The sequence below is a fragment of the Pteronotus mesoamericanus genome, unplaced genomic scaffold (genome assembly GCF_021234165.1).
Source record: "Pteronotus mesoamericanus isolate MK-2021 breed Mesoamerican mustached bat unplaced genomic scaffold, CSHL_Meso_final contig_101, whole genome shotgun sequence".
NCBI classification, from domain to species: Eukaryota; Metazoa; Chordata; class Mammalia; order Chiroptera; family Mormoopidae; genus Pteronotus; species Pteronotus mesoamericanus.
The window spans coordinates 23,418,506-23,443,576 of NW_026555001.1; the positions used below are offsets into that span (position 1 = coordinate 23,418,506).

A 25,071-nucleotide genomic window follows, 5' to 3' on the forward strand; every position below is an offset into this window, starting at 1 on the left:
GCTAGCATCTCAGGGAGAGACTTTTACCATTTTTACTTTATAGAAGCTGACTGGATAAGAGAGGTTCAGGCTTGGCTGGTGTCACACAGATTAATAAGGAGCGCAACTGAACCCAGTCCTCCCCGAGACGTGGAGGGTTGACCTAGCATTTCCTTTTAACTCCAGTTAACCCCGCCCCCTTCCCTGAGACTTGAAAGCGGCCGCGGCCGGGGAAGCTTGTCCGCTGCGGGATGCCGTAGGACCACTCCCCCCGCGGCTCAGGCCCGGGCGACCATGGCGGCCGCCGAGTCCGTGCCGGCTGTTACTCCGGGCGCCGCGGAGGGCGAGGAGGAGACGATCCTCTACGATTTGTTGGTCAACACTGAGTGGCCCCCGGAGACAGAAGTACAGGTGAACCAGGCTTCTCTAGAGCCGCGGCCAGCTTGGCGCAGACGCTGCCCGGGCTGAGCCACGTAGGAAGAGCCACGTAGGGGAGTGGTGCCGATGGGCGGGGGAGCCGGGCTCACAAGCGTGTCCCGTTGCCCTAGCAACGGCTCGGGGGCTGGCAGGGGCCTGGGTCGCGGAGGCCGGGCTCCTGCGATTCCTCCCGGGCTCCGAATGCGGTTGTCGCCGGGCAGAACCTCGGGCTCTGGTTCTATCTCCTTGGCGGTCCTTGGAGGGGAGCTGCAGCGATGGACTCCGGGGTCCCTCTCATACCTGCCGCCCGGGGGTCCCGTCCCGCGAGCTGGCCGGGTCTGATTCTTAGCTGTAGTAGCAGAGTTTTCCAGGACCGAGAGTCTTAACTTCTGGCCGGCTGCCACGGAGCGTGGCATCAAACCTTTACTCCTACCCGGAGCTGAACCGTGCCAGTTCTTGTGTATTTCAATAGATAAGCATTTAATCAGTGTATGTATGTGTCCGTTCGTATCCCAAATATTGTGCCCGGTGCAGGACACACAGAGGTGACTAACTTTCGCGGTGCTTGCACTCTAGAGGGAAGATGATACAATGAATATTTCTCATCACCTAGAGTAATAAACGCTTTAACAGCAGTATAAGGAAAATGCCTTAGAAGTGAAGAGTAAGGCGCTACTGACCCGGGTTGGGTTCTCTGCTAAAGAAGGTGTCGTAGGGTTTGGTAATCTGAAATGGACCTTGGGGTTATCAGTTGTTTCCTAGAGAGGACCTCCCAGGCACAGGGTGAAGACTAGGAGTTCACATTTACCCGGCAGATATTTATTGAGTTCTAACATGTGCCTGTCACTCGTTTAGCCTCAGATGACGCAGCAAGATGAGAACGACTTTTATGAAAGGTCACGGAGTCCAGCCCATATAAATTCCCTTTTACAAAATCTTTTTAAAGTGGTTCTTTACTGGAGAAACTGTTCATTCTGCTATGAAGTTTGTCGTTTTTCTTTAACCTCCTTCGCACTGCTGTTCCTGCTTGTCTTGAATAATGTGTTTTGTAGGCTGGCAGAGATCTGTATATATATTGTTTTCAGGTATTTATTTAGTTTCTGTTTGTCTTTAACGGTGTGAATAGGTTATGTGCAGGAAGCAGTTGCTGCTGCTGTTGGTTGGATAAGTTTCCACTCCTTAGCACTCACTGATTAATTACAATAATGTTTCAGAATGCTTCATATTATAAATTGATTTAAAAATATAAGCACAGCATCAACTTATGGCTTTGAAATCTCATTGGCTTTTTTTTCTTTTTTGTTCTATTGATTTCAGCTATCAAACAACAGGCTCTTGCGTGGCAGTTTATTTATTTATTTTGACTCTATTCTTCTTTATACCCCTTCCCAGGACCAAATTGTGCCTTGCATGAAGTGGATGATCAATTCATGTTTGTTGATTGAAATAACTATTTTGTGCTTTTCAGCCATATTTGTCTACATTTAATGTTCTTTTGGAACTGTCCATTGTTCCTCTTTCTTTTTTTTTTAACAGCACATTAGTACATCTCACTATTTGTAATACCTAGAATTGTATAGCCCACACAGTGTTTAGTATACTTAGCTGTTTAATGTAACAATTATTTATCGGTGTGTGCCTTAGTTGCATTTTCTCTGTGGATATACAGCATTCAGTAAATTTGCCTCCAGACATGAATTTATTGATCTCTATGACCCCCTTTCCTGCAAGTAAAACTTGTTTTAGGTTTCTGTATCCCCCCAACTGAACTGAACTGGGGGTAGTGTGGTCTTTGCCCTTGACTTCTCTTGTCTTTGGATTGACGTTTTGATTTCTGAATCCTTTCTACCCTCTGCAAAACTCATCCTCACATGCTCACTTGTACTCCCACCATTCCCAGGCCTGCTCCTACTTGTTTCTATCTATAAGTAGTTTTTAAATACTGGTAATTTGTACCCAGTGTTCTGAGTATTCACAAAAGAAATAGAACTTTAACATATTGTATAAGGACTTCTAGAAAATTCTTAAATGTAAATGTTTTTAATTTGCAGCCTAGAGGCAACCGAAAACATGGTGCATCCTTTATCATCACAAAAGCAATTAGAGGTAAGTATAGCTTATTTGTTTCACTGTGTAAAAGTATATAGTTAGCAGAAAATTTCTCCCCATTTCATTCCTAACTGTGCTGTTTTAGAAAGTTTAGGGATTTTAAAATATATTTTTTAGTCTTTTAACATAGCCCCTGATGAAAGTGAAAGGCATACATGTTACCTGAGTTTAATTTTATATATGTATATATTTTCATGATATATATGTATATATACACACATCTGTGTAGGTATGTATGTATGTGTGTATATGTACGCATACACTAATGCACTGTACAGCTAATGCATGGCCTGAATTGACCATTATGGATGTGCTCAAAGAAATGAAGAAAATCAAATACAGTATGAGTGTCAGAGTAGGGACATTGAGGGTGAAAATATTAACCAACGTAGCTCAGTTGGTTGGAGCATTGTACCGTAACCAAGGAGCTGTAGGTTCGATTCCCTGTCAGGACACATGCCTAGGCTGTGGGTTGGGTTTCTTATGTGGGCATGTGTGGGAGGCAGCCTGTTGATGTATCTCTCTCTCTCTCTCCTCTCTCTAAAAGCAAGGAGGAAAAGTCCTCTCATGAGGGTAAAAAAACAGTAACAGGTTGTTTTAAGTGGTTAACATGATGTTTCAGGTACATCTGGTCAGTTATTCAAATTGCAAATTGATTAACCTGGGGACTCATTTACTTTTGAGCTCACAGATCTGAGGAAGTATTGAGCAGTAGCCGCATTGAGCTTGTGCTGGGAGGGGTTTATCAGTATTAATTGTTACAAACCTTTACCAGGGCAACAAGGTAGGTGTGTTGGGAGTTTATGTGTTTAGGTGAGGAAACTTGCTCAAGGTCATTCATTTGGAATTTGATTGAATGCCTTTCTGGTTCTAAAGCCTGTCCTTATTCTACTGGTGAATATTACTTCTAAAGACAAGATCCAGTTTCAAAGGAGTTGAGTACTTGAAATTACTTGTAATTTTATCATCTGGTAAAGATAAATAATTTTCTCTTCTGATACAAGAAGCTCTAGCACATTCAATTTTCATTATCACAAATGCTTTGAAATTTAGAAAATTTCGAAAATGCATACAAGTAGTAAAATTTATTGTGGAAAATTTAGAGAATACAGATGACCACAAATTAAATTATTCCTCATTTTGCCACCCAGAAGTAATCTGTTATCCTTCATACTTTTATTCCAGTGCTACACAGTTACTTGTGTACACATGTTCACACACATGTATTTTAAATGAGATCCTATAAAATGTTATTTGTCAATAGTATGTTAGTGATTGTGTTTTTCATGAACTTCCCCATTTTTAGATATTATTATTTAAAGCTTTGCTATAAAGTATAAAATGTTACTTTAATTTTTTATAAAAACACTTTGGTTTTAAAGGATGATTACTGTGATTTCTATTGCATTGTTTTATTAAATCCTTTTTGTCAAAATTCAGTATCTCAAATCACGTTGACTTTTTGTATTAGGAAATACTTGAAAATTTTGAGTACACGAGCTTGGAATTTAATATAAACAAATGTGTGATCTTGTACAAGTTACAGCGTATGTGAGATTTTATTTATTCTCTTATTTTAAGAGTTGTACTCTCCATGTTTTGTTTTGTGATGACTGAGTCTACAGCATGGTCTAGACTTTTACCATCAAGAAATCTAATTTGAAAATGATTCCTAAAGAAAAGCTGATTCATACTTGGCTTTGCTATTCTTTTTATTACAGATCATTTATTATTTTTACGCCAATACATCTGGTACAGGTGAGTTACCAATTCCACAGAGAAAAAGTACGAACATCAGATAGAAACAGTATTGCCCTATTTATGATTTAAGTTTTCAGAACTGAATTGCGATATATGGATGATGACATTCAGCTGAGCCCAGTTTATAAAATAGACTTTTCCAACATTTGGCATACCCTGACAGGATATCTTAGTAGGCCAAGGGTAATTTTTGTTCCCTCAGTCATTACTAAGAGGTCTCAGCCTTATCTTGAATGTCCACATGGTGGATCTGTAGCTCGCAAAGCTTTTAAGAAACTTTTGTTTTATTGTTGTATCTCTCATGTGGGCTGTATTCAGTTTCTGTATGTCAGAGAAATTTCTCTTAAGTTTCATTTCTTGGGTACTTTTGAATTCTTTGGAGTTTTGAGGCACAGTGCTGATTTTGAGCTCTAAAAGGAATAACTGAGTATTCTGACAGAATATAATTCAGCTTTTAGATACATGTGTAAGAATTGTTTTGTGGAATTACCACAAGTGGCTTTTTCCTTGAGGACATCTAATCTTAAAAGCTCCAGAGATAATATAGTTACATAAAAGAGACCTTTGGCTCTTTAGGACTTGCTCCAGTGTTTTCTGCTCTTACTCTGTGTGGTGTGTGGGGTGTGTGTATGGTTTTCATGATTAGATTTGAAGGTAGTTGATGTGTTGTGGTTTCAGCCCTGCACCCTTTTTGCTCCCTGATGGACTGGTTCGCTTGGTTAACAAACAGATAAACTGGCATTTGGTCCTTGCAAGGTAAGAATGTATAAAACTCATACAATGTTTCGCTACCTGGATTAGCATTTATATTTCATTATGGCATTAATTTTGGGGTCCTATGGCTTGCAATCTTGATATTTATTGTTTATAAGTTCCCTTTGACACATACGGTTAGTATTGTTTAATCATGTTAATTCAAGCTATATTTGAATCATTCTGTGTGCTTTTGTACCAAATGCTCATCTAATTGTAAGGTCCAAAAAAAGGATAATCAAAGCATGTGAAAAAATTTGAAAATGATTTTACCTCCTTAAAATCATTCCAGCTGTGCAGAAGACTTCTACAAATGTTCATACTGATTATTTTTTTTCTTCCTTTTCCATTATAAAAGCAATGGAAAACTTTTGGCTGCTGTTCAAGATCAGTGTGTGGAGATCAGGTAATTGTTAATATTCATATTAAAAATTTACTTTGAGGAACATTTTATTTGATTTGTAGGAACTAAGAATTTTGAAGAGGGCACATTTAAAGGGATTTTACTGTGAACTTACATAATTTGGTGAGGTGTCAAACATCAATTTTGCCAATTAAAGGATGCAGGGAATTTTCTTAGAGGAGGATGTTTGTCTTTTTGCTTTCTCAGATCATTCCTCTGTCCCTTGAAGAATTTCACTGTCTCAGTAGATGGTACACATTTCCCAGAAGTCTGGGAATCACTCTTATTTGATTGTATGCTGAGACGTCAGCTAAGCAGATGCTCAGGAAGATGTAGCTCAGGAAGGTATGAAAAAGTAGGGGCCACTTTGTTCTGTCAGCATAAAGCTGTGGACTGTGGGTCTGCATGAGACCAAGGTTTCATTTCACTTGAGACCAGTGATATTCCCTGTCCTCTTGAGACACTCAGTGGCATCACATACACATCTAGAAGTCTCCTGTAAGCTGGGTTTCCTGTGTGCTTTATTTCTGTTTAATGTATCAGTTATGAAAGAGGTATAACAATAGCACTAACTCAGGAAAACGAGTTCATTCTTTGGGACATTAAGAACAGCAGACAAAATGTGTGGTCTCTCTAAAGCTTGGGACGACTCTTTTCTCCAGGTAAGGCCTAACTCCTAGTTCTCAAAAAATAGCAACGAGGCAGAAATTTCAGGATGCCGGGACAGATACCAGTCAGAGATTTTGCTGCTGCTTCGTTGTTCTTGACTAACAATAGTATTAATGAAAATTCAGCTGTGACCACACTGGTTTTAGCTTTATGTTGTAAAATGTCTTTCTCTTTCCATTTATCCAAACAGAACTGGGCCCCTCAACTTTTTGGGGAGTAGTCCAAGGGTTTATGCCCATTGCAGTATAGACTTCCAATGGGGTGGTTCCTTGGTCCCTCTTAAAACCACCGGGACAAAAATGATTGACAATAGATCTCACCTGTAAGTGGAATCTATTCAACAAAATAAACTAAGAAACAAAATAAACCATAGGCAAGGAAACATGGAGCAGACTGAAAGTGACCAGAGGGGAGGGGGAAGGAAGACAATGGTGGAAAGAAGGGACTAGACAAAGAACATGTATGAATGACCCATGGACATGGACAACAGCGTGGGAACTGACTGTGGGAGAGGCAGGCGTGGCGGGATGGGGGAGGAGGGCAACGGGAAGAATTAAGGCAACTGTAATAGAATAAACATGACTTAATAAAAAATGACTGGCAATGATGAAAGCCTTTCAGCACTACGTGACTTAACTTGGCTTGGCGTTAAGAGACAGGCTCCTCTTTTTTAACAGCATCATTAAGCATCATGTTGGCACAGTATTTGAACTTCAATTATTGGAATGGGCTGGAATTTCTTCCATTTGTTGCAGTAATGTGAAATGCATCTTTTTGAGAGTTCTGCATATGGTGTGACTAATTTTGAATTAAATTTATTGGGGTGACATTAGTTAATAAAACTATATAGGTTTCAAGAGCACATTTTTATGATACATCATATATATATAGTGTTGTGTGCCCACCACCCAAAGCCAAATTTTTTTCTGTCGCCGTGAGTTTGACCCCCTTTCCCTTTTACTGTCCCCATTCCCTCTGGTCACCACCATACGTTGTCTGTGTCTATGAGGTTTTGTTTTTTTGTCTTTTTTGTTCATTTGTTATTTTAACTTTTATGTCGCACATGTGAGTGAAATCACATGGTTCTTAACTTTTTCTGTCTGACTTACTGTTTAGCATGACACTCTCAAGGTCTATTTGTATTGTTGCAAATGGCGGTATTTCATCTTTCCTTATGGCCAAGTAGTATATTCCAGTGTACATATGCACCATATCTTATCCTGTCATCTAAACATGGTTGTTTCCATGTTTAAACTCACTGTGCTTATATCACTCAATTCCTGGAATAGCTCCATTTCTGATGAAGAAATGTCGGAAGAAAATATTGTCACTAATGAAAGGGTCTTATCTGAGTCATAGAACTGATTTCGTGTCATATAGAGAAGTTGTCCCTGTCTGTAGGCTCTGTGCTGTTGCATAGTAGTACACAATAGTGTTGTTAGGATAAAACTATTGCCTTAATTTTGTACATTTGTTGCAGGTCTGCAAAAGATGATTTTACATCTGTTATTGGGAAATGTCAAGGTAAGAGTTTCCAAAATATCTAAAAAATGAAAATTTCAAATCTGTAATAGTTTATAGTATCTCTCAAAAGTCAGAATAGATATTAAATATTTATAACAAAGATTATTAAAACTGCTTATTAAAATACTTTTCAAAAATCTTAACTGATTTGCTGCCTTAATTTTGCTTTAGGATATGCATTTTGGAGAAATTTGAAATTGAAACTTTTTAAAAAGTCTAAGCCAGTTTTGTGATAAAGTATTTGCAAGTGTCCAGTCTTTTTTTAAAAAAAAATTCAATGAAGAAATAAACGTTTTGGTGTAAGCCAAGAGTTGGTCAGATAGAGACTATCTGGGATTTGATCATTCTTTGCCATCGTCAGCAAGAATTTGCTGAGTGTCTTTTACGTATATGAATCATCACTGGGGACTAGGGGTAGAACCGTGAGCAGAAGGGCCTGGTCCCTTACCTCATACAGACACTCACATACATAGTCGCAAACTTGGACACATTTGATGAAGGAAGAATGTGGAAGTGGGTGTCGGTCTCTGAACAGGAGTGCGAGTTGAGATGGTTGAGGAAAAGCGACTTCAGCAAGCGACTCAGAGAATGAGAAGGAGGTAGGAGCAGCTGGGTTCCCCCTGCGGGAGCTGTGCGCGGGCAGGTAGCAGGGCGCCTCCAGGTGGAGGGTAATGAGGAAGACGCCGTAAGAGTTCAGGACGAGGCAAACGCATCTGTCGCTTACGTTTTACTCACTGAGCCTGCGGTTCCGCCCCGCTGGCCTTGTGTTAGCCGAGCAGGGCAGGAGTGGTAGGAACCACGGGGACCGTACTCCTGGTCCTTGTGGTGGCAGATGTTCATGGTGTCCTGGCTGCGAGCCACGCCTGTATTTTCCATTTAATTGGAAGAACATGGCCTACAGATTTTATCTCACAGCAGCATTAGGATAAAATAGATACTTGACAGTGAAAGCGGGCCTGGAGAAGGGAGGCATCGATTGTTTTGAAATCTACAAAATGGTGAAATACAGAGGGTTTCCTGAGCTGCCCATGGAAATGCTGGTCTTCAAGCCCCATGTCAAGTGGACCGTCAGTGGCCAGGGGCCAGTTTCCTTCTCATTTTTCTCGTTGTTGGCCATCCAGGTATATTGAGAAGATTAAAACTGAAGTGTTTTAAAAATGTTTTGAGTGGTGATTGTTAATGTCCGAATCAGTCTTCCTAAACAGTCCCACATATGCTTGTGGGTAAGGTGGTAGTGGAGTCCTATGCAGTTACCTCGGCTTGTAGTGCACACAGGGCGGGGCCGAAGGAGGTGTCCAGTTGTGAGTACGTGAGACAGAGTTTATTCTTGTATTATTATTAATTATTATTTTTCATGTGAACAACTGTAAACCTACTTTTGTCCCACCCTGTAATGTCACTTAAAAGCAAATATAAAACTTATTACATATTTATATGAGCTTATCTCCCCTGGTTATTAGCTGTTCCTTCTGTTCTGTTCCCTGGATGGTCAGTGGCACTGCTACCTGAATCAAGCTGGAAATCTAGACATTTTTATTCTTTTTCCTTCTCTTCCTTCCGTCTTTCTTCCTTCCACACATACTTATGCAGCCACTCCTTGCCTGGAGCTGTCCTAGGCACTGTGCACGTCTGCAGCGAGGAGCACGATATAGACTGCCTAGATTTGAAGGGTGCAGCCCCTCAGGGCAGGGGGAGAGAGGTCGGCCGTTGCAGGCGGCTGAGTGGCGAGTGGAGAAGCACCACCTGTGCCTCCCAGCCCCGGCAGCCTGGCCTGGTAGCTCCCGCACGCGCCCTTGCAGCCCTGCCTCAGGCTCCTCGCTTTCCTGCCTCCTTCCTCAGGGCCGTCTCCTGGCAGCGCTTTCTGCTCTGTGCTCTGCTCTAATCCGTACTTCGTACACTGCTTGTCAAATTGGTCGTTCTTAAAAGAGAGTTCTACCAGGTGACCCCTCAAGTCTGACTCCCCTGTCATCTGGATCTGTAACCGTGGACATTTACATTTCCCTTCCAAGTCTCAATGATCTGTAATATGTGTTTAATTTTATAGATTGGGTTGTGGAAAAGCTATAGGAGCTAATACATACACATGCTCGAGGCATCGGTGCACCGCGGTACTTGAGTCTTACCATGTGTTGGCCGGTTGCACGTGCGCCGACATGGCCTCAAACGACTATACCCAACAAGCACCCCAAAGCTATGGGGCCTGCCCCATCCAGCCTGGGCAGGGTTATTCCCAGCAGAGCTATCAGCCCCATGGACAGCAGGGTTATGGTGGCTACAGCCAGTCAGGGGACACTTCGGGCTGTGGCCAGAGCACCTGTTGTTCTTATGGACAGGATCAGAACACAGGCTATGGCACTCAGTCAGCTCCCCAGGGATATGGCTCAGCTGGTGGCTACGGCGGTGGCCAGAGTTCTCAGGCATCTCATGGGCAGCAGTCCTACCCTGGCGATGGCCAGCAGCCAGCTCCTAGCAGCACCTCGGGCAGTTGCTGTAGCAGTTCTCAGAGCAGCAGCTATGGGCAGCCCCCCAGTGGACGCTGTGGTCAGCAGTCCGGCTGTGGTGGGCAGCGGCCTGGCTAGGACGGCAGCAAAGCTCCTATAATCCTCAGGGCTATGGGCAGCAGAACCAGTACAACAGTAGCAGTGGAGGTGGCGGAGGGGGTGGTGCAGGTAACTGTGGTCAAGATCAGCACTCCGTGAGTGGCGGTGGCAGTCGTGGCGGTCATGGTAATCAGGACCAGAGTGGCGGTGGTGGGGGTGGCTACGGGGGAGGCCAGCAGGACCGCGGGGGACGAGGCCGGGGTGGTGGCAGTGGTTACACCCGCAGCAGCGGTGGCTATGAACCCAGAGGTCATGGAGGTGGCCGTGGAGGCAGAGGAGGCTTGGGCGGAAGTGACCGTGGCGGCTTCAATAAATTTGGTGGCCCTCAGGACCAAGGATCATGTCATGACTGAACAGGATAATTCAGACATCAACACCATTTTCGTGCAGGGTCTGGGCGAGAATGTTACAATTGCGTCTGTGGCTGATGACTTCAAGCAGACTGGTGTTATTAAGACAAATAAGAAACAAGACAGCCCACGATTAATCTGTACACAGACAGGGAAACGGGCAAGCTGCAGGGAGAGGCTTCTGTAGAAGTCTCTGGGACTCCTGTTAAGGTCTCATTTGCTACTCAGTGAGCAGACTTCAATGGGGGGTGGCAACGGTCAGGGAGGCCGAGGGCGAGGAGGACCCGTGGGCCGTGGAGGCTGTGGAGGTGGTGGTGGAGGCGGACAGCAGCGAGCTGGGGACTGGAAGGGTCCTAATCCTACATCGAGAACGTGACCTTCTCTTGGAGGAATGGATGCAACCAGTGTAAGTCCCCCAAACCAGATGGCCCAGGAGGGGGACCAGGAGGCTCTCGTAGGGGGGGTAGCTATGGAGATGATGGTTGCGGTGGCAGAGGACGCTACGATTGGGGTGGCTACCGAGGCCAACGCAGGGACCGTGGGGGCTTCTGAGGGGGCCGGGGTGGTGGGGACAGAGGTGGCTTTGGCCCTGGAAAGGTGGACCCCAGGGGGGACCACAGCCAGGATCGCAGGGAGAGGCCATATTAGCCTGCCCGCTGGGGTTCTGGAACAGCTTTTCTTCCACATCCAGTGCTACCCTAATTATTTTGAAACCTTCCAACTCCTGATCGCCCATGGGTTTTTGTGTCGGACTATGTATTTGTAACCATATCTCTGGTTCCCATTAAAAACCATCATTTTAGTTGAATTTTCTTCCTCTGCCCCTCTTCAGAAGATTGATGTTTGGGTCAGGAATGTGGGGTGTTTTTCTTCAGGTCCTTCTGCTTAGCAGGAACTGGAATAAAGTGTTTGGTACTTGCTCGGGGGGAGGAAAAAAAAAAAAGAAAAGCTATACGCGCTAATACATATAAAGCTCTTAGCATAACATCTGACCCTTTCTAAGTGCTTAGGAAACGTTGGCCATCACTGTTACTACTTACTGCTGCTGCTGTTCTGCCTCAAACCTGTCAGCCGTTGGCCCCTGCCTGCCGAGCACACGGCTGGCTTCCTAATTCAGGGCACGGGACCTCTCATAGTCGGTCTGCCCCGTCAGACCCCCTGCCACACTGCCTGTGTCCTGGCACAAAGCCGCCCACGGTTTTCCAGCCCGTCCTGCTTCCCAGGCCTGCCCGCGCAGGCTTCTTTCGCCTGGAAGCTCCCGCCTTTGGCTTAGCTCACTGTGCGTGACTGAACCCCAGCATCAGCTCTTCCGGAAGCCTTTCCCCTTGGCCCTATGGCCACCCCCTTAATGTCTCCCTAGGACTGGCGTGCACCTGTGTCATCTGTGCATCGTAATCTACTTTGCTTTTCTAGCTGTTGACTCGCTTGTCTGATTCACTGGTAAATTATAAATCCTTTGAACCCAGGGATCCTGCCTTACTCAGTGTTTTAAATTTTTTTTTTATTCCTAGTGCCTAGCATGGTGTCTGACTTATACTAGGCACACAATTTTTGGCATACAAGTTTTGACCCTATCACATGGGTGTTGGCACTTGAGAATTATTAAAGTGATTTTTATGAGCGAATGTATGAATAAAGTATGTTACATAATATATTTATATTATGCATGTATACATTTATGGATAATTGTCATCATATTTGTAGTTTTTATTCCTAATGTACACAGATGTATGTACACACCATAAATGGAACAATAGGGCAGATAAGTCCTTTTTGTTCAGTGTCCTTTTGAGGCTAATAGAGGGGGAATAGTGAATTTTCAAAGCATGGGGCGCTAGCATTTTCTGAATTTTCTGTAGTTTCGTTACCAACGCTTATTAAAGTAGACCAGGCCTTTCTTACATAATGTGCAAGAATCAAAAATTCCCAGGAGAATAACGGGAGGATGACGCGCACTTGCCTTTCCCCCGGTGCTGCCGGGGGCTGGCTGAGGGCTTGGGGGCCTCCGCGGGCCTCTGAGGGGCGGGCCGGGAGCGTCCAGGATCGGACTTGCAGAGCCCAGTTGAGCTTTGGCATTAGCCACCGGCCCTTAGCCAGTACCCAGACTGACAAACACACAAGTCAGCATGAAAATGGGAAGCTTGATCCTTCCATCTTCCACACAGATTACATTATTTGTTAGAGCTGTAGTACGTACAGTCCAAGTGGCAGCATGGAGGAGATAATAATGCTTTGGGAGCTAATGTTTTATTTGGTTGGCTTCTGAATGTGTGAATTTATGACCCTGATGCTGCATTAATGGCTTCTTTCCATTTCATATAATGCGAGGTAATGATCATTTGCTTATTATCCGACTCATCTTGATGGGAATGATTCTCCTATGCCAATGATGTCTCATGGGGTTGCCCGGGGAAACACAGCTAACTGTCATTAACGCATTTGTGAAACTACATACTGCAGAGTCTGCAGCCTGGAATAGGAGCTGTTTGGTTCCACTTTGATATCTTTCAATTATTGTTTTATAAAATGTAGGCCATTTGAGAGTGTTTTAAATGTGGATTGCAACTTGTTTTGGTTCTGTTTGCCAGGCCAAACAGAGTAATTCAGTCTTCTCTTTCTATCTTGAAGAGTGACATAAAACTAGAAGGTGGAATTAGACTTTTTAAAAGCTGTATTATGTTAATCGAGAGATTGTCCTTATATTCCTGATTATGTGATGCCGTAGCCCAGAGCTGCCTAGGGCTGAGCCACAGCTTGCTCACTGCAGGTGGCTGAGGTCCCATCAGCCGTCCACTGGTCTGGGGGCTGTGTGGCCGCCTGAGCCCGGCCTGGCTGTCCTCGGTTTCCAGCCACCTCCTCAGTTTCCTGCTCGTGCCGTACAAACATGATTTTCTGTGTGGGTCTTGCCATGGCAAAGGTTGTGAAGCATAGAGTGTTTGAAGCACCCTGGTTCTGAAATAAAACATTTTGTCATAGAACTATGGTTCAGGAACCTCAGGTTATATGATGACTCCTTTTTGTATTTTTTGGAGAAAAAATTTTCTTCTTGAAAAAATAATACACATTCTCAGAAAAGACTTTAGAAATTAGGAATGAGCAAAAAGTAAAAGTACAATAAATACGCCACCCAGAGATAAGTATTATTAGCATTTTATGATTATTCTTTCATTTTTCTTTAAGGGCCTGTTTACTATAGATATGTTCTATGAAAGTAAGATGTTTTATAATCTGCTTTTTTCACATAAAGATAGGCAAGTCTTTTAGGTTGAAGTTTAAGAATTTTCCAAAGTATCTTTTTTTTAGTGGGTAACATCCTAGGTGTGTTACAATGTAGGTACCCTGAATACCCAAATCATCCAGACAGTGCCTATAAACTCGATCTCTGAGCAGTGAGCAACCCAGTGCTCCACTTGATTCTGCACACAAAGTGGGAAGAACATCATTAGGCCTTCGTGCAGATAACTGTAGACAACGTACGTAGTAGATTATTGCATCTATGTTCATCGGTATGTTAGTTTGTTGATTTTACTTTATTTTTTAATGTCTTTCTGGTTTGGTATTTGAGTAGTGCTGGGCTCAAAATATAACTTGGCAATGTTCTTTTCTGCTTTAGGAAAAGCTTGTGTAGAATTGGAATAATTTATTTCTTAAATGTGTGGTAGAATTCACTAGTGAAACTTTAAAGTTTTCTTTGTGAGTACAGTTTAATTCCTAATTAAAATTCTAAAATAGCCTTGGCTGGTGTGGCTCAGTGGGTTGAGTGCCGGCCTGCGATCCAAAGGGTCGCTGATTTAATTCCCAGTCAGGGCACATGCCTGGGTGCAGTCCAAATCCCCAGTAGGGGGCGCACAAGAGTCAACCACGCATTGATGTTTCCCTCTCTCCCTCCCTTCCTCCTCTCTAAAAAACAATAAATTAAAAAAAAAATTTAAAATACATATAAAACTATTTCAGATTTCATTTTTCATAGAATTTTCTTCTACATTGTAGAATATATAGACTTAAAATTTTATATAACATTTCCTTATTATCCTTTTACTGACTGTCAGATCTATATTGATGTCTTCTCTTTTGTTCTTGATAGTGGTAATTTGCATTCTCTCCATTTTTTTTCTTAATCAGTCCGGCTAGAGTTTTATCAATTTACTTTTCAATAATAAATTTTAGTTTTTGATTCTTATGTTTTTTCTTTGATTTTTGCTTTTGTCGTTATTGTTTATTTATTTCTGCCTGCTAGATTTAACTTGTTCTTGTTTTCCTAGATCAAAGATTGAAGGTGAGATTATTAATTTTAAACTCTTTTTCTTATATAAGCATTTTAGGCTGTTCTAATAGAAGCATCTTTTTGTTATTATATCTAATTTAATTCATGGTCAAAAGTACCTAAATATCAAAACTATCTAACATAATGTAGCAGTTCAAAAACATATGCAACATGATTTTAACCTTTTAAATTTATTGAATTTTGATTGGCCCAGCATGTGGTCTTCATGAACCAAATTAAAAAAAATTAATTAAGAGAATTTAAAAGCATCTGATTTTTGGGTATGGTGCAGTGATTGGGTATAGTGTTTTATAAATGTCAATTGTACTGAGTTGGGTGTTAGAGCTGTTAGAATTTTAAAAATCCTTTCTGATTTTCTCTCTAGTTATTCAGTCAGTTACATAAAGATGCGAATTGAACTTTCCAATTGTAATTGTATATTTGTTTATTTTACCCTTAGTTCTATCAGTTTTTACATATTTAGGAGTTCTGATTTTTAGGAATATGTCCATATTATTCTGCCCTCTCGTTGAAATGGGCTCTTTTGTCATGAAGAAATGTTTCTTTTTTTTTTAGTGATAATCTTGTTCCAGAGTCTATTTTGTCTAATAGTTATATGGTCACTCTGGATTTGTTAGGATTAGTATTTGCATGACATGTCTTTTCCTCTCATTTTGCATTTAATCTGTGTCTTTGTATTTAATGTAAATCTCTCATAGAAAGTGTGGAATTGAATATTGCTTTTTTCCTCCAATCTGACCATTTTGTTTTTTAACTGCAGTGTTTAGAACATTTATATTTAATGCAATTATTGGTCTGGTTGTTTATTGCTTTGGGGAGTCTTTAAAGATTTTATTTATTTACTTTTAGAGAGAGGAAAAGGGGTGGGAAAGAGAGGGAGAGACACACGTGAGAGGTATAATGATCGGTTGCCTCTCACATGTCCCCAGCTGGGGACCTGGCCCACAACCCAGGCATGTGCCCTGACTGTGCTGAACTGGTGGCCTTTTGATTTGCAGGCTGGTGTTTTAATACACTGAGCCACACCAGCCAGGGCTATTTATTTATTTTTGGTCTGGTTGGTTTAATTACACCTTCATGCTATTTGTTTTTCTATTTGTCTCTGTTTCCTTTTAGCATTTGCTGTAGGGTTTACAATGTACATTTAAAAATTATTTTATTACACAGTAAACATCTATTCATTCCGACTCTATTGTACTATTTTCAATTTTTTTACGTATGTTAACTCCCAACAATATATTGTTATTGTTTTTCTCAAATAACTTTTTAAGACTTTACAAAACAAGGACAAATCTATTCTATTTATTGTTATTTTCTATTTTTACCATTCTACCTCTTTTTTGGGAAACTGAGTTTTTATTTGATAGTGTCTCCTTCAATTTGAAAAAGCTATTTAACATTTCTTGTAATGCAAGACTGTTGATAACATTCTTTGAATATTTGTTTGTGCAAAGCCATCTTTGATTTTGCCTTCATTTTTGTAAAATACTTTTTCTGGGAATGGAATTCTAGGTTGTCTCTTTTTGATGAGAAATCACCCATTTAATTGCTGTGATTGTTTTCCTGTATGTACTGTGTCCTTTTTGGCTGCTTCTAAGATGTTTTTAAAATCATTGGTTTTTTTTTTAGAAATTTGATTAAAATGTGCCTTGACTTTTTTCCCCCTCAGTTTATCCTGAGTTAGGTTTATTGAGCATCTTACATCAGTCAATATGTAGATTTTATCCAATTCGCAGTATTTATGGACATTATTTAAACTTGAAATATGATTTTGTAGCCCCAGTGTCTTTTTCTCTCCCTCTGGCACCTAAGTGTGTATGTTACAGACTGGTGTGTTTGCTCCCGGTTCACTGATTGTCACGAGTCACTATTAATTTCTTCAGTCTTGTTTTCTCCATTCTTCAGTTTGGATAATTTCTTTTGTTAAGTATTTAAGGTGGAAGCTTAGGTTATTTTTTTTTTCTACTGTGTTTAATTTGCTTTTAAGTCCATCCAGTGGATTTTAAAATTTCAGATATTGTCTTTTCCATTTTGAGAATTTGTGTGATTAATTTATATTTTTTATCTTCTATTGAGGTTCCCTAAATATTTATTCCCTATGTTTATGTTTTCCTTTGAATTCCCAAATATGTTGTGAAGTCCTCGTCTGCATATTCCTTAACCTGTAGCATTTCCGGGTATGATTCTGTGGACAGTGTTGTCTCCGGATTGTAAGTTGTATTTTCTTGCTTCACATGTGTAGCAGCTGTGTATTGTATGCTTCACACTATGGATGCTCTGTCACCAAGTGTCTGATATTTGTTACTTTACAGAGTATTGAGGTTTGTTCTGGGGAGTAGTTAATTTCCTTGTGGGTATGCCTTTTTTTTTAAAGGTTATTTTTAATTATTGTAAGGTACAGTTTAAAATAGCTTTTACTTAGAGGAGGTTAGTCCAACTTCAAGGTGAGGCCTTTCTGGGACCTCTTAGAAATCCTCAGAGTGTTTGCTGAAGTCTCTCTACTGTGACTGGATGGAACTCAAATGTTTCCAAATCCCGACTGCAAGCTTTGGTGGGTGTTTTCCCTGATACTTATCTTTTCCTTGTCCTCACAGAATCTTTCCATGTGTGTGCAGCTTTATGTTTGGCCAAAGACCCAGGGTCCCTTTTTAAGTATTTTTTTAAATTGAATTTATTGGGGAGACATTGGTTAATAAAAACTAGGTTTTAGGTGGACAATTCTATATACATTCTCTGTATATCGTATTGTGTGTTTACCACCGGAAGTCAAGTCTCCTTCCATCACCATCTATCCTCTCTTTACCTTCTTCTACCTCCCTCTACTCCCTTGCCCTCTGGTAGTCACCATGCAGTTAATCTGAGTCTGAGTTTTTTTACTTAGTCTCTTTACCTGCATCACCCAGCCCCACAACCCCCTCCCTTATGACAGCCATCAGTCTGTTCTCTGTATCTATGAGTCTTTTTCTATTTTGTTCATAAATTCCACATATGAAGACTTCCGGTCAAGATGGAGGCGTAGGTAGATGCTCTTCACCTCCTCGCACAACCATAGAAAGAATTACAACCAGTTCTCAAAACAATACCCAGAATTGTTGAAATCAAGCTGTATGGAAGTCTGACAGTCAAAGATATAAAGAAGCCACACTCATCCAGATGAGTAGGAGAGGTAGAGTCGCAGAGACAGGGCAGAGAGGCGGTGTGGCTCAGACAAGTGGTAGCAGCAGAACGGAGGGTCCCACATTGATATGTAGTGAATAAAAATCAGGAGGGTTATCCTGGGAGTGAGTGATCCCAACCCCAGGCCAAACTGTACACCCCAGGGTTCCAGCACCAGGAAGATAAACCCCCATTACCTCTGGCTGTAAAAAACAGTGGGGGTTGGGTCACTGTAAGAAGCTGCCAGATTTTCACCACTTAGAAGGCCCGCATGGACTTAGAACATATGCAGACCCCAGGGCAGCATCTGGAGGGGCACAAATCACATATGGGAAGTAGGTGAAGTAACTGGAAATGGGCGAGCGCCTGGTGGACCTTCGGAGGCCAGTCAGTGGAGTTGTCTTCCTCCCCGCCCCCCAACAAGCGGAGCTGTGGAGCAGTGAAGCCCTGGCAATTATCTAAGGCTCTGCTCCACACAATTTACACGTGCCTTTGCCACATATGCCATACTACAAAGACAGGGAGTAAAAGAAGCTCTACCTAATACACAGAAACAAACAGAGGGAGGCTGCCAAACTGAGGAGACAAAGAAATATGGCCCAAATGAAAGAACAGAACACAACCCCAGAAAAAGAACTAAACAAAATGGAAATAGCCAACCTATTAGATGCAGAGTTCAAAACACTGGTGATCAGGATGCTCAAGAGAAGTCATTGAGTATGACCAAAAAAAAAAAATGAAGAAATGAAGGTCACACAAAGTGAAATAAAGAAAAATATACAGGGAACCAACAGTGAAGGGAAGGAAGCTGGGATTCAAATTAACCATTTGGAACAAAAGGAAGAAATAAACATTCAACCAGAACAGAAAGAAGAAAGAAGAAACAAGAATTCAAAAACACGAGGAGAGGCTTAGGAACTGCTGGGACAACTTTAAATGTACCAACATCTGAATTATAGGGGTGCTTGAAGGAAAAGAAGAAGAGCAAGAAATTGAAAACTTACTTGAAAAAATGGTGAAAGAAAACTTCCCTCATTTGGCAAAGGTGATAGACATACAGGTCCAGGAATCACAGAGTCCCAAACAAGCTGGACCCAAAAAAGACCACACCAACACACATCATAATTAAAATGCCAAACATTAAAGATAAACAGAGAATCTTAAAAGCAGCAAGAGAAAAGAAGAGAGTTACCTACAAAGGAATTCCCATAAAAGTATCAGCTGATTTCTCAAAAGAAACTTTGCATGTAAGAATGGGTTGGAAAGAAGTATTCAGAGTGATGTAAAGCAAGGGCCTACAACCTAGGTTACTCTATCCAGCAAAGGTATCATTTAGAATGGAAGGGCAGATAAAGTACTTCTAAAACAAGGTAAAGCTAAAGGAGTTCATCATCACCAAGCCATCATTACATGAAATGTTAAAGGGACTCATTTAAGAAAAAGGCGAACATCAAAACTATGAACATTAAAATGACAACAAACTCACAACGATCAACAACTGAATTTAAAAATCAAAAACAAAAACAAAAGCTAAGCACACAACCAGAACAGGAATAGAATCTTAGATATGAATATCATTTGGAGGGTTACCAGCTGTGCGGGGGAAGGGGAAGAATGGAGGAAAATGCTGCCGGGATTAAGCAGCATCATTGGCAGCTACAAAATAGACAGGGGGATGTTAAGAACAGTATAGGAAAGGGAGAAGTCAAAGAACTTATGCGCACGGCCCATGGACATGAACTGAAGTGGGGATTGCTTGAGGGAAGGGGGGCACCGGTCGGAGGGGGCAAAGGGGGAAAAATTGGGACAACTGTAATGGCATGATCAGTACAATAGACGTAAAAAAGTCCCACATATGGGTGAAGTCATTTGGTACGTGCCCGTCTCTCACTGGCGTATTTGACTTAGCCTAATGCTGTCCGGATCCATCCCTGCTGTTGCAAAGGTGAGATTCCTTTCCTTATTTACAGCTGCCTGGTAGTCCATTGCGTAAATATACCACAGCTTAAGGTTGCTTTTCTGCCTCACTCAGTTTTATCTGGAATGATACCTTCCAAATCTCTTTTTAAAATTTAATTAAATTTATCGGTGTAACACTGGTTCATAACATACACATTTCAGGTGTACAGTTCTATAATATATCATTTGTATATTGCATTGTGTGCTCACCCTCCAAAGCCTACTCCCCTTGCGTCTCCCTATATTTAACTCCTTTACCCTCTTCATTCTCCCCCCACCCTTTTCCCCTTTGGTAATAACTACCATTCTGTTGTCTGTGTCAGCAAATTCTAGTCCAGCATAGTAGCTCCAGACTCCAGTCTTGTCTCCTCAGTTCACGGAGCCTTGCACGCCCTGGGTGAGGTCCTACCCCATGCCCTGTGGTCCAGAACGTGTTCCTGGCAGAAGCCTCCCAGTCACTGTGAACTTTCTCTGCCTCTCCTCTAACACTTGAAAACAGTTCTTTGACATATTTTTCTTCTATGGTAGGAGGCCTAGTCTGAATCTAGTTCCTCTGTTTTATTTTTAAGTTATAAATATTTTATAACAAATTGAAACAGTGCAGAAGTAGCAAAAGTGAAGAAAGGATTATTTTTTCAGTTTGCATTCTTCTCCATTGTAAGAATGGGAACCACGTTTTTATTCATTCTGTTGATGGCAGTTTAGGCTGTTTATGTGTCTTGTTTTCTGCTTCCGTCTCTTACCCATCATTGTCCTATTCCCTCTCTAATGGTGCTGGGAATGACCTTCTGTGTGTCTGTGGGTGTAGTTTTCAAAACATGATAGCTATCGCCATAATGCCTTCCTGAAACTTATACCTGTTTGTACCACCATGAAAAAGGTAGAATTGAAGTTATTTCTTCATTGACAGCACGTTATGTTACTTGTTTTTAAAATATTCATCTGGTTCACAGGCAAAGGGAAAGGGTATCTCTGTTTTACTTTGCATATCATAAGTTATTAGGTAGAGCATATGCTGTGTCTGTTTATTTTCATTTTTTGAATTGTTAGATCATATCCTTTTGCCTATATTCCACTTAGAATACTTGACTTTTCTTATTGGTTTGTAGTATTTCTACATAGCATGAATGTTAACCTTTGTCATATATTTTTATCCAATAAATTCATTTTTTAAATTTGTTATGGTATCTATTTTGGTTTGCTTTTCTTTTGTAATTGCATATGTCATTTAGTTTTTCTTTATAACTTCAGAGTTTCTTGTCATGCTTAGTTTATTTCTTATTCTAGGATTGTAAAAGTTTTCTCCTACTGACACCATTGTTTCAGTCATTTAAATATTTAGTTTCTCTGCTTGTTTTTCTAGCCGCCCTCGTTTATTCCTGCTCACTGCTTTTCGATTTTAAAGTCAAAGAATTTTTTTAAAAGATTCCACATGTAAGTGAAATCATACAGTATTTGTCTGTCTGTGTCTGACTTATTTCACTTAGCACAATACCCTCTGAAAACAGATTCCTAGATACAGAGAACAAACTGATGGTTGCCAGAGGGGAAGGGGATTCAGAGATACTAACTTCTAGTCATAAAGTCAGTCTGGGGGAGAGTGCACACCGCGGGGTGTGTAGGTAGTAATACCGTAAGAATTTTGTGCAGTGACTAGACTTATTATGGTGATCACTTCATAAGGTTGAATCACTATGCTGTACATCTGGAACTAATACAATGTATAATTTAAAAAAGGTACAAAAGTCAAAGAATGTGTTAGATTGTTCATCGAGCCCTTCATTTTATAAAATAGGAAACTGTGCCTTGGAGACCCCCCCACGGCCACAGCCGGCCCTGTCGCTTTGTGGCCGAGCTGAGAGTAGCACCCAGACAGGGCCCCTCGCGTGTTAGCCCTCGGCAGTTCCCATTCCGCGCCGGGTCACGGGTGGGGTAGAAGGGTTCCTGCAGCACTCCCGCACCCGTCGTGGGTCGGAGTCCTGCGCCCCGGTGACCAGGTTACGAACTAAAGGGGCACAGTGCCTGACGCGTTGGAATTTATTGTTTAGTGCATAAGGAAGGCAATGAAAAGTAGACAAACGTAGAATTTTTATTTCATGTGAATGATTTCCCATGAAGGACAGGAAATCATTGGAATGGAGGATAATAATGGGCTTCGAGGCTCCTTCGGCAGGGTGTTGAAGACTCTCCCCTGAGGAAGTGGTATTTAAATTGAGCCCTGAAAGGTGACAAGGAGCCCAGAGACTTCAGGAGAGCGGTCCTGGCAAAGGAAGACCGAGGAAAGCCCTGCGGGGGACGGGGCGGAGCAGGCAGGTCGTGCAGGTGGAGGGGCTGCAGCCAGAGCAGGATGTGAGCAGGTGTAACAGTTCCACCAGGAACGGGGCCTTTGTCGAACGCTGGCCTCCTTTACCCCAGCCCTTTGAATACTTTTCAGACAGCTTCACTGACACGTGCTTTGTAAACATCCGTACTGTTCATTTCGCTCCAAAACCACATAGGCAGCTGGAAAAATCTGGTGTAAAGTCTCTATTTTCCAGTTGTTATGTAAAATCTTACCTTGTGATGAAAACGAATCTTTATCTGGCTCAAAACACATGCTGAGTTTTTTTTGGAGCTCCTGGTTATAACTAGGAGTAACAGTAAAAACAAATCCCCTTCAGATGGAATTTATTTCAGAACAGATAACAGGATGTGGTGCATAAATCTATTTATCCCATCAAAATGAAGTAAGAGGAAAAGCCTGTTATCACAGTTAAACAGTAATAATGGAAAAATGCTGCCATGTTTCTCTAGCACATGAATATTTTCAGGGCATAAAATTGTCCTCCGGATGGTATTTATGAAGCATGTGTTTTCATGCGGGTCTTGTATTCTTGTGTTGTTTATCATTTTGTGCCTATGTCTACCTCCAGGTTTGATTATTTTTTTAAAGCTATCTGAAGGCAGAGAACCCATTTTTTTTAGCCCATTTTATTAACATTAAAAAAAATTCCTTTTCCGAAGCATATGCAGTGTCTTCTTAGGCTTTAATAAAATCCACTGGACTTCTCTGTGTGGGAGAGTCGTGGACTCTTTTGCAGGCTTTTTACCTGTTGATAAATAGTAAAAAATGAAGAAACTAACTGACGTCTGATAGACTTTCCCTGTGTACAGAACGTATATTACAGGTGTTACAGAGGTGAGGAGAGTCTAAATCTACAGTGTTTCTATGAGGTGGGGAGTAGGCTTCAGTTGTGTAATTCATTTTCAGTTGTTTGCTAGTCCTTGAGCCTCACCACTACCTTACCTTGTTAATATAGATTTTCCTGAGAGGCTTAGACTTTACCCATTAGTTAGACATTAATCACTTCGTATTTCAGGTCCCAGGATGGCAATATTGAATAAGACAGTGTCTTTGATTCCAGGGAGATCAGAAATTTGTGGGGAAATAGCCATGTAAACAGCATAGTAGGATGTGATAAATGCTGTGAAAGATTTTTGTATGCATACTTGGGGTACCCAGAGGAATGCAGGCAGTTTTTATAGTGTCACGGAAGGAGGTAACAGTTTGTCCCCACAGGTTGTAACAAGCAGCCCTTTGAATAATATAGGAGATGAACATTCTAGGTGGAGGCAGCAATGTGTACGAAAGATGCGGACTCTAGTGTGCCCAGTTCGCTTATTTGCCAGGTCGTTGGGTTATTGGTGGGTTATCAGATGTGTGGAGAAGGGGGTGGGAGGCGGAACTGCACAGCTCTGATGGGACTGGTCATGAGGACCCTCAGATGTAGATGGAGTAGTTTGGACTTTGCTGGAAGAGGAGAACCACCGGGGATCTTAAAGCAGCGGAAGGCTGTGATCTGTTCGCCTTTCTGTTTTTGAACAGTGTCTTTGGATGGTATTGAGGAGGGCTCAGAGGGGAAGAGGCCGAAGGTGGGAAGGGGGACGGGGGAGAGTCTAAGCAGGAGGTGATGAAGCCTCACCTGGGCTGTTAGCAGAGCTGTGGAGGGAAGGTGGTAAATCGCGCAAGCATTTCTGAGGCGATCTTAAGGCTGATCCCACTGTGTGGGAAGGCAGGATGCTTAGGTTCTAGGCTCTGATGTGCCCTTGACTCATGGCGTCACCTTAAGTCCCCTAGTCATTTGGGATTCTTGGTGGTAAAGGGAAGGCTACCTGTCTCTTCCGTTCTGAGGTTCTAGCCAGGAGAAATGGAAGTAAACAAAACATGCAAACCTAACGCAGCTTTGAGTTTTCAGTCCCTCTTTCTTTGGTCCCTGATGGCTTTTCTCTCTATTGTTGTACTGAAAAATTCGAATGAGAAAAAAAATACAGGTGTTGGATTGTTAAGGTGGAGATTATCAAAATTTTATAATTGTGTGATTGACCAGGAACAGTACTTGATTCACCTGCATAATATATATTTTATATATATGTACATATATATTTCTAATACTGTCAGCATAATCCTGCTTTGTATTTCCTTGACATCTATATTTGATATATTTAAAAGCTCTCAGTTGAAATTTTTATTTTTTGTTTTTAGAGGAACTGCACTTACTGGAATGGAATTATTTTTCTGCCTATTCTCTCTCTATGCTTCTAATCTCTTAAGTGCATAAATATCTGAGGTATATTATACCTGAACCTGTCCCAGGCTAGGGCATGCTCAGCATTCCACAGATCGCTGGCGTTGGTGGGCTTTGCTTCCCAAGTACGTGGGCAGAGCTCGCTGTGGTTTATATTCCCACCCTTCTTTGAAGAGTGCTTCGTGGGAACTGTTCCTTTCTGTTGAACTGAAGCACGAGAGATCCTTAGGGGATGATGACTTTAGTTGTAGTAACTGTAAGTGTTAGCTGTGTTTATAATATGTTGTTAAAAGCTCTCTTTGCTTTTCATTCTAGTTCCAAAAGACCCCAAACCCCAGTGGAGACGTGTCGCGTGGAGTTACGATTGTACCCTGCTGGCCTACGCGGAAAGCTCGGGCACCGTGCGGGTGTTTGATCTCATGGGAAGTGAACTCTTCGTCATTGCGCCAGTATGTACATGCCTTAAACCAGTAACGTATTTTTTGAATGTTTTTTATGTGTAGGTACTTGAGTGAATGAATGTGAGGAGAGGGGAAATAGA

At 41.6% G+C, this 25,071-nt stretch overlaps 1 protein-coding gene and 1 pseudogene across 1 annotated transcript in view; both read left to right on the forward strand.

The window, feature by feature from the left end:
* The first annotated feature begins 205 nt into the window (after positions 1-205).
* Positions 206-25,071, forward strand: part of NBAS (NBAS subunit of NRZ tethering complex) — a 264,240-nt gene continuing 239,374 nt past the window's right edge. Inside the window, exons 1-7 of the mRNA XM_054569493.1 lie at positions 206-390; positions 2,448-2,502; positions 4,227-4,263; positions 4,945-5,022; positions 5,378-5,425; positions 7,572-7,615; positions 24,846-24,979. Of these exons, the coding sequence (XP_054425468.1) occupies positions 274-390; positions 2,448-2,502; positions 4,227-4,263; positions 4,945-5,022; positions 5,378-5,425; positions 7,572-7,615; positions 24,846-24,979 (513 nt within the window). The 5' untranslated portion in view covers positions 206-273. The remainder of the gene's footprint in view (positions 391-2,447; positions 2,503-4,226; positions 4,264-4,944; positions 5,023-5,377; positions 5,426-7,571; positions 7,616-24,845; positions 24,980-25,071) is intronic.
* On the forward strand, positions 9,769-11,213 carry LOC129067538 (RNA-binding protein FUS-like; annotated as a pseudogene).